We start from the raw sequence: 17524 nt of genomic DNA, 5'->3' as shown, positions 1-17524 counted from the left end.
TGAGACCTTCCATAGCCTAGCACTCCTCTCCAGTCTCATCACTGATGAACTATACCTCACTCCAAGCTCTCACACAACACAGAAATGTTTCCATGTTTTCATGTTGTTTCAGCATTTGGTTATACTGCTTTTGCTTTCTAGAATGCTTTTCAAACCCTCTATCTAGCAAACACTAATTTACTTTTCAAGATTTGGCTGAAGTATCATCTTTTCTCTGTAGTCAGTCATTCTCCAGTCTTTCCCTGCAATAAATCTTGTCACTCCTTCCTAGGAACACACACTACTCTGTGCATATTTTAACATGTAATTTACTACTAACGTTCATTTATTTGCCTCTCCTTTCTAAACATAAGTAATAAAGCATAGGCATCTTGTCTTATTTGACTTTATATATGAATATCTATCTTGGTGCCTGGGAGTATGCTCAGTAACTGCTTACTGAATGAATAGTTACTGACAAAGGTAGAAGTAGGAATCAAGACTTTTTTTGTTAAGAGACAGGGTCTCGCTTTGTCACTCAGGTTGCATAGTTCACTGTAATTTTGAACTCCTGGGCTCAATCTTCCCATGTCAGTCTCCCAAATGGCTAGGACTACAGGTACACAGCACTATGCCCAGCTAACTTTTTCACTTTTTGTAGAGACAGGGGCTTGCTATGTTGCCCAGGATGGTCTCAAACTCTTGGCCTCAAGCAATCCTTCTGCCATGGCCTCCCAAAGTGCTGGGATTATAGGCGAGAGATACCATGCCCAGCTGAGGACCCAAGACTTAACTCCTAGTTTGAGCTTGGTTCTTTCTACATATTTTCCTGTCTCTGCAAATAATTTTAAGAACTCAGATAAATAGATTATCAAAACTTAAAGAAATTGGAGGGAGAGCCCAATATGCCAGACTTGAAGCAGCCTGTACTTGCTGCTCTCAAGGAGATGATCAAAGATTGTGGGTAGACAGCCACTTGAGGATAGACCTCTCCCAACAATGCTTTTGGAGAGAGCACTATGAATCATCAGAGAAGTGACTGGAGATACCCAAAGCAGGAGAGAGAGAGGCAATGTGATCTGCTCGGCAAGACAGGAAGATACCTGAGGGAGGTGTTCACACATGGGGAAGGGTTAGGCGAGAGATCCCCGGGGCTCTGCACTCCCCGAGAGGACACTGAGATCCAAGCTGCGAGGAGGCCTCCACCACAGCATGGCTCCAAACTGATCAAGGAGCTTGGAGACTACAGCAGCATTGCACTGGAGAATGGGCATGGTGGGGTCCCTCCAACTTCTGGTCCCAGGGCATGGCAACAGACACCAATCTGCACTCTCAGCCCCAGGGTGCCCGGTCTGCATAGGAGTCAGTTCCACTGCAGCTGCCTCCCCATTATCCCTGCCGTATCAGAGAGGGATGAGGGAGGGCAGCCTCTCTCATGCACACTGTGACTGGGTGCCATGCACTACCCAACACTCCCTGCTTGCTGCCTCTGAGGGATCCGAACAGAGCAGGTGCCCATCAGTCCCCAACATCTGCCACCGTCATCTTGCCATCTCAATAGCACTGCCACTGCCACCTGAATAACAGCACAGCAGTTGCAATAGTCAGACCTTGGTGGAGGGAGAGCTCCAGCCACTGTGAGTCCCTGGCAGGGCACTGCACCTCACACTAGTCTTGCCAGCCACTATAGACAGAGGAATCACCCCACCACTGGCTGTGGTACCACAACCTGTCCAAGTACCGGCCAAGACCCTCAACCTGTCCAGGTTCCTGAAAAAGTACTGCATCCCACACAGACACTCAACAAGTTCCCAAGACCCACCTTGCCCTACCACTGGTTGTAGTCCCGTGATGCACCCAGGTGCTGCCGACGGTCCCACGACCTGCCCTAGAGCCTGCCAAAGTCCCACAACCCGTGCAGGAAATCGCCAAGGTCACAAGACTTGCCCAGGCACCAGCCAAGGTCATGCCACTGATCTCCATGGAAAGGGATTTGCCTAGCACCCAGCCCAAGCTTTTAACAGCAGCCTGGGACCAACCCACCAATCCAAATGAGTATCCACCAGCACTGGCTTGGACTGTGACAACTACAGGGGAACTGGATGACATAGGTGAACAGCTGTCTTAGAGGCTCTTAGTGCATCCGCCCCTCTCCTGCCAGGTCAATCCTCTGTAGTAGGATACAAAAGCACTATCCAGGGATTTCTCCTCCTCACTAAGTAGGAGAGTTCCCAGTAAAGGAGGACAGGTACGCTGCAAACCTATCAACCCTGAGCTGAGAGAAGAGGTTTCAGATGAGAGAAACAAACAAAAGAATTCTAGCTACATGAAAAAACAAGCTAGTTTGACACCCTCAAAGGATCACAAGGCATCTACAGCAACAGACCCCAACCAAAAGGAAATTGTCAAAATGTCAGAAATGGAATTCCAAATACAGATGGCAAAAAACATGAATAGAATTGAAGAGAAAGTTGAAAAATGAAAAAAGAAACCAAAAAAATATTTCAGGACACAAATGAAAAATAAGAACTCACTGAAGAGACTAAGAAAGGATATGATAGAACTTAAAGAAATGAAAGGCTCATTTAGGGAATTACAAAATACAGCAGAAAGCTTCACTAACAGACTAGACCAAGGAGAATAAAGAATCTCAGAGCTTGAAGACAAGGCTTTTAAACTAACCCATTCAGTCAAAGACATAGGAAAAAGAAGAATGAACAATCACTCAGAGAAATATGGGACTATGTGAAATGAGCCAATATATGAATTCCAGGTATCCTAGAAGAAGAAAAAGCAAAAAGCATGGAAAAATTATTCAAGGGAATTATTGAGGAGAACTTCCCTGGCATCATCAGAGATTCGGATATCCAGATACGAGAAGGTCACTGAAAACCAAGAAGATTCGTAGCAAACAGAATATCTCCAAGACACCCCAAGTCATTAACCTAGTGAAATTAAAAATGAAAGAGGAAATTCTACAAGCTCCAAGATGAAAGTAACAACTAACCTACAAAGGAGAACCATCAGGCTAACAGCAGACTTCTCAGTAGAGACCTTACAAGCCCAAAGGGATTGGGGCCCCACTTTTAGTCTTCTTAAGCAGAACAATTGCCATCTAAGAATCTTGTATCCTGCAAAACTAAATTTCATAAATGATGAAGAAATCAAGCCTTTTCCAGACAAGCAAACGCTAAAGGAATTTGTCACTACTGAACCTGCCCTACAGGAAGTGCTCAAAAGTACACTACACATGCAACTGCATAATAGATACGAACCAGTGTATAAACACCCGAAAGTTAAATCTCACAGCTCTTATGCTTCCCTTAAAGAACACAGACTAGCTGAATGGATGGAAAAACACAACCCAAATATCTGCTGTCTCTAGGAAACACACTGAACCCACAAGAACATAGAGAGATTCAAGGTCAAGGGATAGAAAAAAAATTCCATGCAAACAGAAACCAAAAGTGAGTGAGCGTAGCCATTCCCATATCAGATAAAATAGACTTTAAATCAACAATGGTTAAAAAAAAAAAAAAAAGACAAAGACATTCTTTATATACTGGTAAAGGAAGCAATTCAACAAGAAGGTATAACAATCCGAAATATATATGCACCTAATGCTGGAGCTCCCAGGTTCATAAAACAAATTCTGCAAGTTCCAAGCAAAGAAACAAACAGTAGCATCTTAATAGCTGGGGACTTCAACACCCTACTGACAGAACTAGACAGATCACTGAAGGAGAAAATGAATAAAGAAACAATGGACTTAAACGAGACTCTAGAACAAATGGACCTAAAAGACATTTACAGAACATTCTACCCCAAACTACTGAATATACATTCTTCTTATCAGCACATGAGATATTTTCTAAGATTGATCATAATATCTTAGGCCACAAAATCAATCTCAGCAAATTCGAAAAAATCAAAATCATGCCATGTGTCTTTTCTCAGACCACAGTGGAATAAAACTAGAAATCAATTCCAAGAGAAACACTGAATTCTACGAAAGTCATGGAAATTAAACAATTTGCTGTTGAACAATCCTTGGGTAAATGATGAAATTAAGATGGAAATCAAAAGATTCCTTGAACTGAAGGACAAAGGGGACACAAGCTTTCAAAATCTATAGAATATAGCAAAAACAGTCCTAAAGAGAAAATTCATAGCCTTAAATGCCTTCAACAAAAAGTCAGAAATATTACAAAAGCGACATTACAACTGATACCAAAGAAATACAAAATATCATCTGTGAATACCACAAAAACCTCGAGGCAAACAAACCAGAAAACCTAGAGAAAATGGATAAATTCCTGGAAACACACAACATTCCAAACTTGAATCAGGAAGAAACAGAAATCCTGAACAGAATGATAATAAGCAGCAAGATTAAAGCAGTAATAAAAAAAATCTCCCAACAAAAAAGCACCCTGGACCAGATGGATTCATAGCCGAATCCTACCAGACCTACAAAGAACTGGTACCTATCCTACAGAAATTATTCCATAATATGGAGAAGGAAGGAATCCTCCCTAACTCGTTCTATGAAGCCAGTATCCACTTAGATACCAAAGCCAGGAAAGGAAACAACAAAAAAAGAAAACTAAAGACCAATATGAACATGGATTCAAAAGTCCTCAACAAAATCCTAGCAAACCAAATTCAAAAACCCATCAAAAGGATAATTCACCATGACCAAGTTGGTTTTATCCCAGGGATGCAAGGATGGTTCAATATATGCAAATCAATAAAACTGATTCACCACATAAACAGAAGCAAAAACTAAAACCATATAATCATCTCAATAGATGCAGAAAAAGCATTCCATAAAATCCAGCACCCTTTCATAATAAAAACCCTAACAAACTAGGCACAGAAGAAACATACCTCAAAATTATAAAAACCAATATATTACACCATAGCCAACATAACACTTAATGGGGAAAAGTTGAAAGCATTCCCCTTAAGAACTGGAAAAAGACAAGGGTACCCACTGTCACCACTTCTATTTAACAAAACACTGGAAGTACTAGCCAGAGCAATTGGGCAAGAGAAAGAAATAAAGGGCAAATTGGGAAAGAGGAGATAAAATTATTCCTGTATGCTGACCATATGATTTTGTATCTAGAAAACCCTAAAGACACCACCAAAAGATTCTTAGAAATGATAAATAAATTCAACAAAGTCTCAGGTAACAAAATCAATGCACACAAATCAGTAGCATTTCTATATATTACTAACAGTCAAGTTGAGAGTCAAATCAAGGACTCAATATCATTCAGAATAGCTGCAAAGAAAATAAAATACCTAAGAATATACTTAACCAAGGAGGTGAAAGATCTCTATAAGGAGAACTATAAAGCACTGATGAAAGAAGCCACAGATGACACAGATAAATGGAAAAACATTCCTTGCTCATGGATTGGCAGAATCAACATCATTAAAATGTCCATACTGCCCAAAGTGATTTATAGACTCAATGCAATCCTCATAAAAATACAAATGTCTTATTTCACAGACCTAGACAAAATAATCCTAAGCTTCATTTGGAACCACAAAAGACTCTGAATAATCAAAGCAATCCTAAGCAAAAAGAACAAATCTGGAGACATCACATGTCCTGACTTCAAATTATACTACAAGGCTATAGTAAGGAACATAGCATGATACTAGTATAAAAGTAGAGACATAGAACAATGGAACAGAACAGAGAATCCAGAAATAAAACCATAGAGCTACGATCAACTGATCGTCAACAAAGCAGAAAACAACACACATTGGGGAAAGGAAGTCCTATTCAATAAATGGTGCTGGGAAAACTGGATCATCACATGTAGAAGAATGAAACAGGATGCCTAACTCTCACCATATACAAAAACTAATTCAAGATGGATAAAAGACTTAAATGTAAGGCATGAAACTGTAACAATTCCAGAAGAAAAAGTAGGAAAAACTCTTCCAGACATCAGCCTAGGCAAAGAATTTATGACTAAGACCCCAAAGCCAACTACAGCAACAACAAAAATAAATGGGACTTAATTAAATTAAGAAGCTTCTGTACAGCACAGGAAAGAATCAACAGAGTGAATAGATAACCTATAGAATGGGAGAAAATATTCACAAAGTGTACTTCGAAGGGACTGATATCCAGAATCTACAAGGAACTCAAACAAATCATTAAGAAAAAAACAAACAACCCCATTAAAAAGTGGGCAAAAGACATGAAAAGAAGTTTTTCAAAGATAGAAAAACGGTCGTCAAACATATGAAAAAATGCTCAACACCACTAATCATCAGAGAAATGCAAACTAAAACTACAAAGAGATACCATCCTCCCCCTGTCAGAATGGCCATCACTAAAAAGTCAAAAAACAACAGATGTTGGCGTGGATGCAGAGAGATAGGAACTACACTGTTGGTAGGACTGCAAATTAGTACAGCCTCTATGGAAAATAATATGGAGATTCCTCAAAGAAATAAATGTAGTCCTACCAATTGATTCAGCAATCCCACTGCTGCATATCTACCCAAAAGAAATGAAGTCATTTTATCAAAAAGACAACTGCATACAAATGTTTTTCATAGCATAATTCAAAATTGCAAAGATGTGGAACCAGCCTAAGTGTCCATAAATTCACAAGTGGATAAAGAAAATGTGGTATATGTATATATACCACAGAGTACTACTCAGCCATAAAAGGGAATGAAACAATGTCATTTGCAGCAACTTGGACAGAAGTGGAGTCTATTATCCTAAGTGAAGTACCTTAGGAATGGAAAACCAAATACCACATGTTGTCACTGATAAGTAGGAGCTAAATGATGGGTACATACAGGCACAAAGAGATATAAAGGACATTAAAAACCAAGACGGGGGAGGGTGGGAAGGGAGGTGTGGGATAAAAACTTACCTATTGGGTACAATGAACACTATTCTGATGATGGACACATTAAAAGCCCTGATTTAAGCATTTATACAAGGTATCTATGTAACAAAAACATTTGTACCCCCTTAATATTTTGAAATAAAAAAAACAAAATCACCTTCAGTTTAAGACAAGTCATCAGTATTAGAACTGACAAAAAGCTATAATTGAATAGACAAAAAAGAAAGTTCATTTTTTATTTTAAGAGATATGTTTCTGTCATTTTTTCAAATAAGAAAAACGCAAACAAAATTTGGTTACTAATATACTGCAGTGGTTTCACTTACCTTGAATCTTGTGGTCACCTTTTCTACTAAGATGAAGTGAACTTTTTCAGCATCTTTTAAGGCAATATCAACCCAATGAGATAATTTTCCCTTTCCTGCTCCAAACTCAATAAAGCATCTTCTTGGACCAAGTAACTTTAATTTTTCAATGTTACCTAAAATAGAAGCCTGCAAACTTCACAAGATTATTTTATAAAATAGAGCAAACACATTTGGCTCAAATGGGAAAATAGCAAGGTAATTTCTACATACAACAGTATGTTCATCACATTGATAATTTCTATTTGGCTTTAAATTTTTTTTCTCTTGCTTTTAAATATTTAATACTTGCTACTCAAAACCGTATCTATAGCCCCAATTTTTTATATTTGTTTATACATATATTTTGAAATGGAAATATTTTATACCCTGAAAGGTAAGTGGAATAAAATCTCCATAATAACTATGTTTAGAAAGCTTTTAACAAATGAACAAAGACCATTTTTAGTAGGGTTACTGTAATCTTAACATACCTGCTGTTTCAGGTGCTTGGTTGCAGAATCACCATTTTTAGGGTCATTAAGGGCATCTTGTAATGCTGGATGGGACATAATATGATCTTTAAGTGTAGAATTCAAACCTGTGTCAAATATAAGCACAATAGCTTAAGCAACCAAATGAAATTGTAAGATTCTGAATAATGGTAGTAACATATTTTAAACCAGAATGGTAGCAACTCATATACCACCTATTACTCTAAAATAATTTAACTTGCAACTTTAGGCAGACTTACCTTCACTTGCTTTTCTCAATTTCTTAATTAAGTTTTCCAACTGCTCTTCAGATAGAGAAGAAATTGGAACCTATGTACAAAAATAAAACTAAATAATGTAGCCAAAAAAGTGCCATAAAGTAGCAGGAGAGAGACTTAACAGTTGGGCAATTCTCATGCAGCTTAGGCTCTTCTTTCTGATAAGGCCTTTTCCCTAAACTCCCATCAGAATTGTCCAACTGCTAAGCCTCTGCTCAGTCTCTGCCATGCTACTTTAATTCACCTAACCTCCTCAGGGTCAAGACCAAGTTTAGGCTCAGAAGAATTCAAGAATCAAAGGGGACTCAGGGCCATATTACAGCTTGTCTTGTTATGGGGCATGAGCTGGTCTGAGAATCAGCCATTACCAGTAATACCGATCTTATAACAAAATGCATTCTAAATTCAAAACAACAGTTTTATTTGAAATAAAAATTGCAACATGACTTATTCACAACATAGAGACAGCTTATAAATGCCTTTTAAAATTAAATATTAAGTCAATGTACTTACTAATTGTTCAGGTATTTCTGTTTCATCTTTTAAGCCTGCATTAATGTCTTGAATAAAGAAATCCTTAATAAAAACAAAACCATAATATTGTTAATAATGTGAAGATAATAAAAATTAAGCTGAAAACTGATTCTTCCCTTCACCCCATACTCTGTACCTGCCATTCTTCCTTCCTCTCATTCATTTATTCATTAAATCATTACTGAGTACCTACTATAGTTCCTAGTTTGGTTTAAGTGCTAGGCATTCACCACAGTAGATAATATGAGACAAAAATCTCTACATCCATGGATCTTATATTCTAGTGAGGTGGTTATTTGAATAAGCATTTGTAGTCTAAGGAGATTCATTTGTAATTTTTATTTAAGTTTTTACCTATTTACAGAATAGACTGAGTACTGTGCCAATTTTCCTTTATGGCATTGCAGCAAAAACAACAAAGTACCAACAACATAATGCTGTCTACCAGACATGCAACATGACCAAAAATAGCTGAAATATAGATATCACAATGGTATTAAGTCTAATTTCTCCTACTTTAAAATATTAGTTAAAAATCAAAAAATTAAATGTCTTGTGACACTGTTATTTAAATTAATATAATGAGATGTTTCTAGGCCTTCTACAGAGCTATGCATTTTAGGTAAGGATCTATATCAGCATTGTCTAACAGAACTTTGTACAATGATGAAGATGTTCTGTATCTGCTGTGGCCAACATGGCAGCCACTGGCCTTGAAATATGGCTAGTGTGACTGAGGAAAGGGATTTTTAATTTTATTTAGTTTTAATTAATTAATTCAGATTTAAATAGTCATATGTGGCTACTGGCTGCCATATTGAATAGTGTAGATCTAGATGAATGAAATAGTGCTATTTCTACAAATCCTGTTTTAAATGTGAAAACAACTCCTGGGGACATTATGTTATGCACAGTAGTGGACTTTTGTTACACAGATGGCAGAAAGGTAATATTCTGATTGTGTGTTGCTAGCTTTCCTTATATGGATAGCAATGGAAACTGGCAATTGAATGGAATGGGGAATTACAATGTTTTACTGGATGCCTGACAATGCTATAATAGAACATTAGCCATAACTATTAGAATTTAATGGACTCTTAGTTCAAAATGGTTGCAAAGAGTGCCCCAGGTAACTTATACTGTGGATTAGATTTTTAAATGTGAAAACTATTTATATTAGAGAGATTTACCACCAACTTACTTTCATTTAATATATAAAATGTTTAAAACTTGATGACAAGTTTCCGAAAGTAAAGTAGAACAATGATAGGCCTTTACCTGGGTTCCAAGATTCCTACGTAGTGTACCAGATAAATACTCCTCCACATTCCTTTCCTCTATCTTATCACCCCACTGCTTTTCTCCATGTCCTTGCCACTGTGTGCTGGCATGCAATAGAACTCATCCAAGGTATTCCATTTTTAATAAATTTACCTCTTCTCTTAAACTTTTCCCAGAGTACATATTCCACTTGCTTGCTTTAACTGAAACCTGGCAATTAGGGAGGAAGATACTTATAAGCAAAGCCAACATTCTCTCTTTCTACTGAAGGGACTAAGTCCTAATAGGATGATGGTGAGGGGTTATTTTTCTTCTACAGTATCTTAATGTAAAAATACTTTCTTTTAAGGCTATGCCATCTGGTCCAACGGGAAGAATTTGCAAATATATGGGGGAGTATTTTATTGTCACAATAACTGAGAGGTGCTATTGGGACATAATTCTCCCATGGGTCTCTTGATTTTCTACTGAGAAGCAGAGGCACTGATTATCTTTGTTCCAGACTATTTTTTCAAGGATACTTGTATACCAAGCACCCTTGGCAGACAGAATGGTGTCTCCTCCTAGATAACATGGCAGGCTTAATTATTGTAAAGTATAATAAATAAATGTCTAGTTATGGAACAAAGGTCAGGAAGGTTTGCTTATTGCCCAATTTAAAAATAATTTGTATTTCCTAGGCTTGGGGTTCCTTAACTGTAACACAAGCCCATTGTGCGTGCAGCATCTATCTAGGTGCCTCCATGTTGACTTAGCTAGCCTTGAGTAGCAAAGGGAACTAATGCAAACAAGCTCATGTTGCTTGCTGTGTGGTGAGTAATGAAGTCTTTTGTTCTTTGTCTCTGACTCAGGAATCTCATGTCTTCTGCTAGCACCCAGGAACCTATGGCAGGCTAACTCAAGAGCCTAGAAATAAGAAAATTTCAGATCCTTCATGGTTCTTGACAAGTATACTTGACATTTGCTTCTCAGAGGCCAGGATGGATATTTTGAAATGTACAGGATGCTTTAAAATACACAGGCTTGGACGGTTCGACTCAAAATGCCAAAAGCCCCCACTGTGAAACACCAAGCTCTTAAACCATCCTTTAAATTGTTCAGGGTTATCAACTGCCAATCTGCTAGTCATTACCCAACATTCATTAGGGACTTTGACATCAAGTTGTCCTTTCTACTCCAAATCCAGCCAATATGACAATGTGTTCAAGCCACCTAAGCATAATAGCTCTGTTTGACTTTCTTAATTCTAATGTTCACTCTACTTCTGCAAAGTACTTCTATGGGCAGTCTAGACTCTGGCATTACTGTGAACCATTTACCGCTGAAATCTTAAACTCCATTAACCCATTTTCTGACCATAACTTTGTACCATGCTAGTACAAAGCATATTGATTCTCTTGTTCCTAATCATGTTCTTTTTTATTCTCTTGTTCCTAGTCATAGTCTTCTACCTTTTAAAGACCTGTATTCATTTTTAATCAACTAATATCTGGCTTCTGTTTCATGCCATACAGTTTAGATAGCCACTATAATCATTCTCTCTCACAATCTGGTCCTTCTGTCACACCCACCCTTGCAAAACTCAATGTCTGCAATAATATGACTTTTAACTACAACATCTAGAGTGCTGACCACTGCTGAAGTCATTTGGACTGATGCCGGTTCAAATTCATTATCTCCATACTCAGTCTGACTCTCAAAGATTCCCAGCAATTATTCTTCATAATCCTAATTCTAAACTTTTGCCTCTTTCCTCAAATCTTCTACTGTACCTTTATCCCCCTCAATCACCTTCTTACTTCAATAAGAAAGTGTTGCTAACAAATGAGAACTTTCTTATTTCATTCTCCTCTCAGCTCAATTTGCCCGAACTGATATCTTTTACTCCTTTCCATCTATCTCAGTGGAAGATCTATCCTTCTGTTCCCTACACCTGCCTGCTACCTGAGAAGCCATCCGCCATCAGTGATGCCCTCTTCTATTTCCAATTTCTTCCTCTCTACCGGCTCTTTACTCATAGTACAATTGTTCCCCAGTATATGCAGGGGATTGATTCTAGAACATCCCACATATACTGAAACTGTGCATAGTCAAGTCCCTGTGGAATGAAAAGTTAGCCCTTGTAAACATCGGTTCTGCATCCCATGAATACTGTATTTTCAGTACATATTTGGTTGAAAAAAATTCACATAAGTGGATCCACATAGTTTGAAACCATGTTGTTCAAGGGTCAGCTGTAAATAAAACAAAATTTCTCCCATTTTAAAACACACTCCCTCTATCCTCCATCCTCTCTGACTGTCATTCTAACTCTCAAATTCTATTCATAGCCAAATTTCTTTTCTTTTTTTTTTTTTTTTTGAGAGAGTCTCCCTCTGTTTGCCCATGCTTGAGTGCCGTGGTGTCAGCCGGGCTCATAGCAACCTCAAACTCCTGGGCTCAAGCAATCCTCCTGCCTCAGCCTCCCGAGTAGCTGGGACTACAGGCATGCGCCACCATGCCCGGCTAATTTTTTCTATGTAATTTTAGTTGTTTGGCTAATTTCTTTCTATTTTAGTAGAGATGGGGTCTCACTCTTGCTCAGGCTGGTCTCGAACTCCTGAGCTCAAGTGATTCTCCCACCTCAGCCTCCCAGAGTGCTAGGATTACAGGCGTGAGCCACTGTGCCCAGCCCTGTCTCCTTTATTCTCCCATAGCACCCTGTACTTTATCAATTTTGGCACATGTTATAATATTGCATTTTCCATTTCTCCCACTAGATTGTAATGTTCTTCTAGGGAGGACGCTTGATACAATGTTTGGCATAAATGGTCAATTAATACGTAATGAATAAACAGTCCCTTTCTTTTTCCTCTGATCACTTACCCTCAGTAACTTAAAAACCCAAAGCTTCATCTATGACCTTCAAGTATTTGACTTCCAAATTTAGATTACTTGCTCTAAAGCAGCAGTCCCCAACCTTTCTGGCATCAGGGACCAATTTCATGGACGACAATTTTTCCTTGGACTGGGGGTGAGGTACCATGGGTCGGGGAGATACTGGTACCAAGCTCAGGCAGTGATGCATGGCCCATTTCCTAACAGGCCACATAGCAGTACCAGGCCTCGGCCCAGAGGTTGGGTACTGCAGCTCTAAAGAGTTTCAGACTCATATATCCAACTCCAAATATCTAATCAGTCACCAAGTTTTATTGATTCTGCCACCTAAATAATTTGTACATCTATCCCTAACCTTTCCATCTTTGTTAATTCAGTGTTTTACCATATCCCACCTGGATTTCAATGACAGCCTCCTAACTAGTCCTCCTGATTCTAAGCTATCTTCCTACACTGCTATAAAAGAAAGTTTTCTAAGAGATAAATTTGACCATACCAGTCTTTAGTCTTAAAGTCTTTCAGTAGTATCCCGTATCAGAATAAAGTTCAAATTTCTTGAAAGCATCATGTAGTTTCTCAGCTCCATAACTTTGCACATCTTGTCCTTTCTGCTTAGAAGGACTCTTTTTCCTTTTCTTTGCCACAAGAGTCAGCTCAGGTGTTATTTCTTCTGGAAAGCCTTTCTTGACCCTTGGATTTAATTTTAATTTTGATGCAAGTATGTGCTCTCATCATGTGCTTACTTCTTTCATTGACCTTATTAAATAATATCCCTTATTTTCAAGTTTCTTTATCAGTCTCAAATAAGCTCCTTGAAGGCTGGGATCATATTTTATTGAAGTAAATTTAGTAGGCACTAAGTAAATATCTTTCAATAACTGTGAAATTATACTCTGAAGAAAATTCACGTTGCATAAAATTCTATTCTCTGAATTAAGACTATAAGTGGATTTACTATCTGATACCCTATATACATCAAATTCATTTACCAAATTAAAGCCTTGAGGCATGAGTCTTATTAAATATTCATGTTTGCAATATACTAAGTATATATATAAACATTACAGACCACACATTTCACCATTCAATTTTACTGATCAAACACTTACAGGTTTTGGCTTCTCTCTTGAGTTACATTTTTTCAAATGCTTTGCAAGTTGATCTTCATATACTGTGCTAAATTTAAAAAGAAAATTATTTAAAATAAGACTCGTGACAATTACTGTTGCCAGAACAGAAAAACCTTTATCTGATCCATACTTACTGTTTTGGATCTAAAGGACACAGGATTCTTTTCCGAGTATCTTCTTCCTAATAAATTAAAAGGGACACATTTATTTTAATAAAATATCAAGTTTATTATTAATACAGATATTAGATATAATTTCAGTGTCTCTGCATTCTCAAAACAAGATAAGGAAGCCTTAAAAGGACATAATAAAAACATTGGTAAAATCAGGTCATAAGGGTTTAACAACAAAAATCTCTAGTGTAGCTAGCTTATATAAATATGAACAAATACTGCATTGGACAAACAAGTGTCTGCAGCTTCAAATAGGTTTTAGAGAAGGCCTATATATGAAATTTAGAACCTAAGATAGCATTGATTATGATATGCACTACTATTTTATGCACTACCAAGAAAGAAACAATGCTATTTTATATTACTTTAATTGACAAATAAAAATGGTATATACTTATCATGTACAACATGTTTTAAAATATGTATACATTGTGGAATGGCTAAATTGAACTAAATAAATATGCATTATCTCAAATACTTAGCATTTTTTGTGGAAAATGCTGCCCATTTAAATGATGGCATATGGATTTTAAGATGCATCCTGATTTTAGAGATGTTAACACATATTTTCAAAAGTTTCTTAGAAATAATAAAACATGGTATTTAACCATTTGGCGTGTGCCACATTTTATTGGCTTTGTAACTTTTCAGTACAGTAGTTCTAACCTATTCATTACTAAGTAACATGGATTTAACTTATGAGTCACTTAATGATGGGGATATGTTCTGAGAAACATCTCTTTAGGTGATTTCGTTGTTATGAGAACATCACAGAGCATACTTATACAAACCTAGATGGTATAGCCTGCTATACATCTAGGCTATATGGTACAGCCTATTGCTCATACACTACAAACCTGTAGCACATATTACTGTACTTAATACTATAGGCAACTGTAACACGATGGTAAGTATTTGTGTGTCTAAACACAGAAAAGGCAAAGTAAAAATATGGTATTACTATCTTATGGGACCACCATCATATATGCAGTCTGTCATTGACTGAAATGTTGTTATGTGGCACATGACTGTAATATGCACTAGGAAAAAACAAAGGAAAATTAATAGTGTTGGGAATTCTACCCAACATTCCAAATGAATCTGCATGAAATGGGATAGTATAATAGGTAAAACCATAGGCTAGCCAGCCTGCCTTGGTATGATTCCCAGCTCTATCAGCCACTAGTCCTATGACCCTAGGTAGGCTTATTGTCTCATTTAAAAGATGAGAATAATAATGTCTTACGTTCTAAGGCTTGTGAAAATTAAGTGATCTAATAGTTAAAAAAAAACAGATAAACAAACAAAAAAACAAACCCCAAACCACCCAGAACAGTGCTGGCCATGAAGTAATGCTGTGTTTGCTGTTATTACTATTCTTTTTTTAATTTATTTCAATTCGGATGTGCCTCTCAGCATGTCCATGAAACTATGCACACTGAATTTCATGGAAAAGCTAAGAAATATTCAACACTGCTTTGAAAATACTGTACATTACTTCTTCCTTATTTGCTGACTTTAAAACCTAACCTCCATGTAAGAGAAGATTATTTTAACCCCCAAAGCCTAACTGTAGAGTAAGAAAAAAAACACATTTATTATTTGGATTTAGGAACAGGGTTACTTAACCTTGACACTATTGATGCTTGGGGCTGGATAATTCTTTTTTTGAGGTGGGGGTGCGGCAGCTGTCCTGTGCTTTGTAGATTTAAGCAGCATCTTTGGTTTCTATCCATTAGATGCCAGTAATACTCTCCAGTTGTGACAACCAAAATATCTTCAGATGTATCCACTGGGGCGCAAAATCACCCTCAGGTGAGAACTACTTGGTAAAAATGAATAAAAGTGGTGTCACCAGAGCTATATATAAACTTAAAAAAGATGGAAACACAATATCCAATTATATCATAAATTATAGATTCAAGAGGATGGCTATAATTCACAACTAAATCATAGTCATGAAAAGTGTTTCCACTTGGTGTTTTGCAGTCTTTCTTCAAAGAAGTAATACTATGTCATTCCTCTCTAGGAATACTGATCAGCTTGTAAGGATTTATTCATATTCTACTACTATCATCATCTGCATTCACCTTCCAGATGTCTGGATAAGGTGAAGTCTAAGGCTTTGTAACAGAGTGGGAACAAAACCCTTCTCCTATCATAAATCTCATTCTTTGACCAAGAGATGTTTGCTTGTACCCGAAAAGCCAGTCAATACAACTGTGGGTATACTTCAAAGAGTTCCCACAATAAGTCACATCTCCCATATTCCAAAACAAGAACTTCCTTGTTTCATTATGCTTCACCTCTTGGTAAATATCAGTCAAGCCAAAATAAAAAGTAGGCTATGGCTACAATTCACAGCAGCAGATGAAAGGGCTCAGGGGACTGACGGGCACTGGATATTGCCTAGAAGAATAAACTGATTAAGAAAGAAAATAATGCAAATAATACTGGATATTCAGAAGGCATGAAACCAGATGCTGGTATATTTGGTTTATTCTTTTTAATGCTATTAGATATGTTCTTTTTCTATCAGCATTCTGCTCTTCTTTTTATTTTTGCTTTACTATCATATATTTCCTAAGTAATATACGTATATACAAATATGTAGTGTTTGGTTGTACAATTATGTGTATAACTATTATCAAACAAAATTGTATGTTTTCTGTTCTCAATTTTAAAATGTCAATTCTTATATATTTTTAATCCTTCCTCCCCCATTCCAGCAAATAGTTATAAGTTGCGTCTTACAGGTTAAGTAAATTTTTAAAGAAAGTTTCTTTCAACAGCATTCACAAATGATTCTCATTCAGAAAACAAAAATTAGAACACAAGTAGTGAAACCTGGGGACTTCAATCACTGCTTTAACTACCACTTCCCATCAGGAAGGCGGAAGGTGAGCGGAGTGTAAGCAGAGGTAGTTTAGGGTGTAACTAAAATTTACCATTACCATGAATTAGGATCAAGATAAACGGGTCACTGCCGGCGCTTTACTTAGTAAAACAAAACACTGTTCATCACTAGGGCTCATCATTGTTTCGCAAACAGGGCAAAACTGCATTTATTAAAGTAAAAGCTGGAGAATCCAGGGGACAAAAGCAGAAACCTGTCAAAGAGGGGAAGGGTCGGGTTCCAGCACCGACCGCACCGAGAAACTTATTTCCGACTCTCGAGAGGGTAGGGCGATACCAGACCTCCGCGGCTCCAGCGTGTTCACCACAGAACCTTTTCCCTGCAGCCACCACCATCCTGCAGAACCGCTTCTTCTTTTCCACATAATAACTGCATCTACCCTCAGCTGGAAAACCAGTCGCCTGCGGCATCGGCACAGAGGCCGCCATAATTCAAGGCCCGCTTCAGGTGGCGAGCATCGAGCAACCAGAAGAAAAGTTGTCAGCTTCCTTCGGGTCCCCTTCCCTTAACAAACATGGCTACCTCGGATCCTGCCACGCAGGTTAATGCCCGGAACTACCGAACCGCTTTCGTCCCATCCTCCGTAAAACCGGAAGAAAGTGATGGTGGCTGGCGAGGCCCAAACTT

The 17524-nt window shown here is 37.7% G+C and overlaps 1 protein-coding gene across 6 annotated transcripts in view; it reads right to left on the bottom strand.

Annotated features, from left to right (window-relative positions):
- The window catches only part of TRMT13 (tRNA methyltransferase 13 homolog), a 26531-nt gene extending 9145 nt beyond the window's left edge, over positions 1-17386 (bottom strand). For 3 of the 6 annotated variants that reach the window (XM_069478278.1, XM_069478275.1, XM_069478279.1), the window contains exons 1-7: positions 17179-17386; positions 13942-13988; positions 13787-13853; positions 8499-8561; positions 7968-8037; positions 7708-7814; positions 7196-7363 (exon numbers count right to left, since the gene is read on the bottom strand). In XM_069478278.1, the coding sequence (XP_069334379.1) occupies positions 7196-7363; positions 7708-7814; positions 7968-8037; positions 8499-8561; positions 13787-13853; positions 13942-13988; positions 17179-17325 (669 nt within the window). In that variant the 5' untranslated portion in view covers positions 17326-17386. The remainder of the gene's footprint in view (positions 1-7195; positions 7364-7707; positions 7815-7967; positions 8038-8498; positions 8562-13786; positions 13854-13941; positions 13989-17178) is intronic. The other 3 variants (XM_069478280.1, XM_069478276.1, XM_069478277.1) reach the window with 2 other exon arrangements.
- Positions 17387-17524: the final 138 nt, after the last annotated feature.

Source organism: Eulemur rufifrons, chromosome 8, assembly GCF_041146395.1.
Source record: "Eulemur rufifrons isolate Redbay chromosome 8, OSU_ERuf_1, whole genome shotgun sequence".
In the NCBI taxonomy this organism is placed as follows: domain Eukaryota; kingdom Metazoa; phylum Chordata; class Mammalia; order Primates; family Lemuridae; genus Eulemur; species Eulemur rufifrons.
Note: the sequence above shows the minus strand (reverse complement) of the source record. Positions and strands in the feature narration are given on the sequence as shown.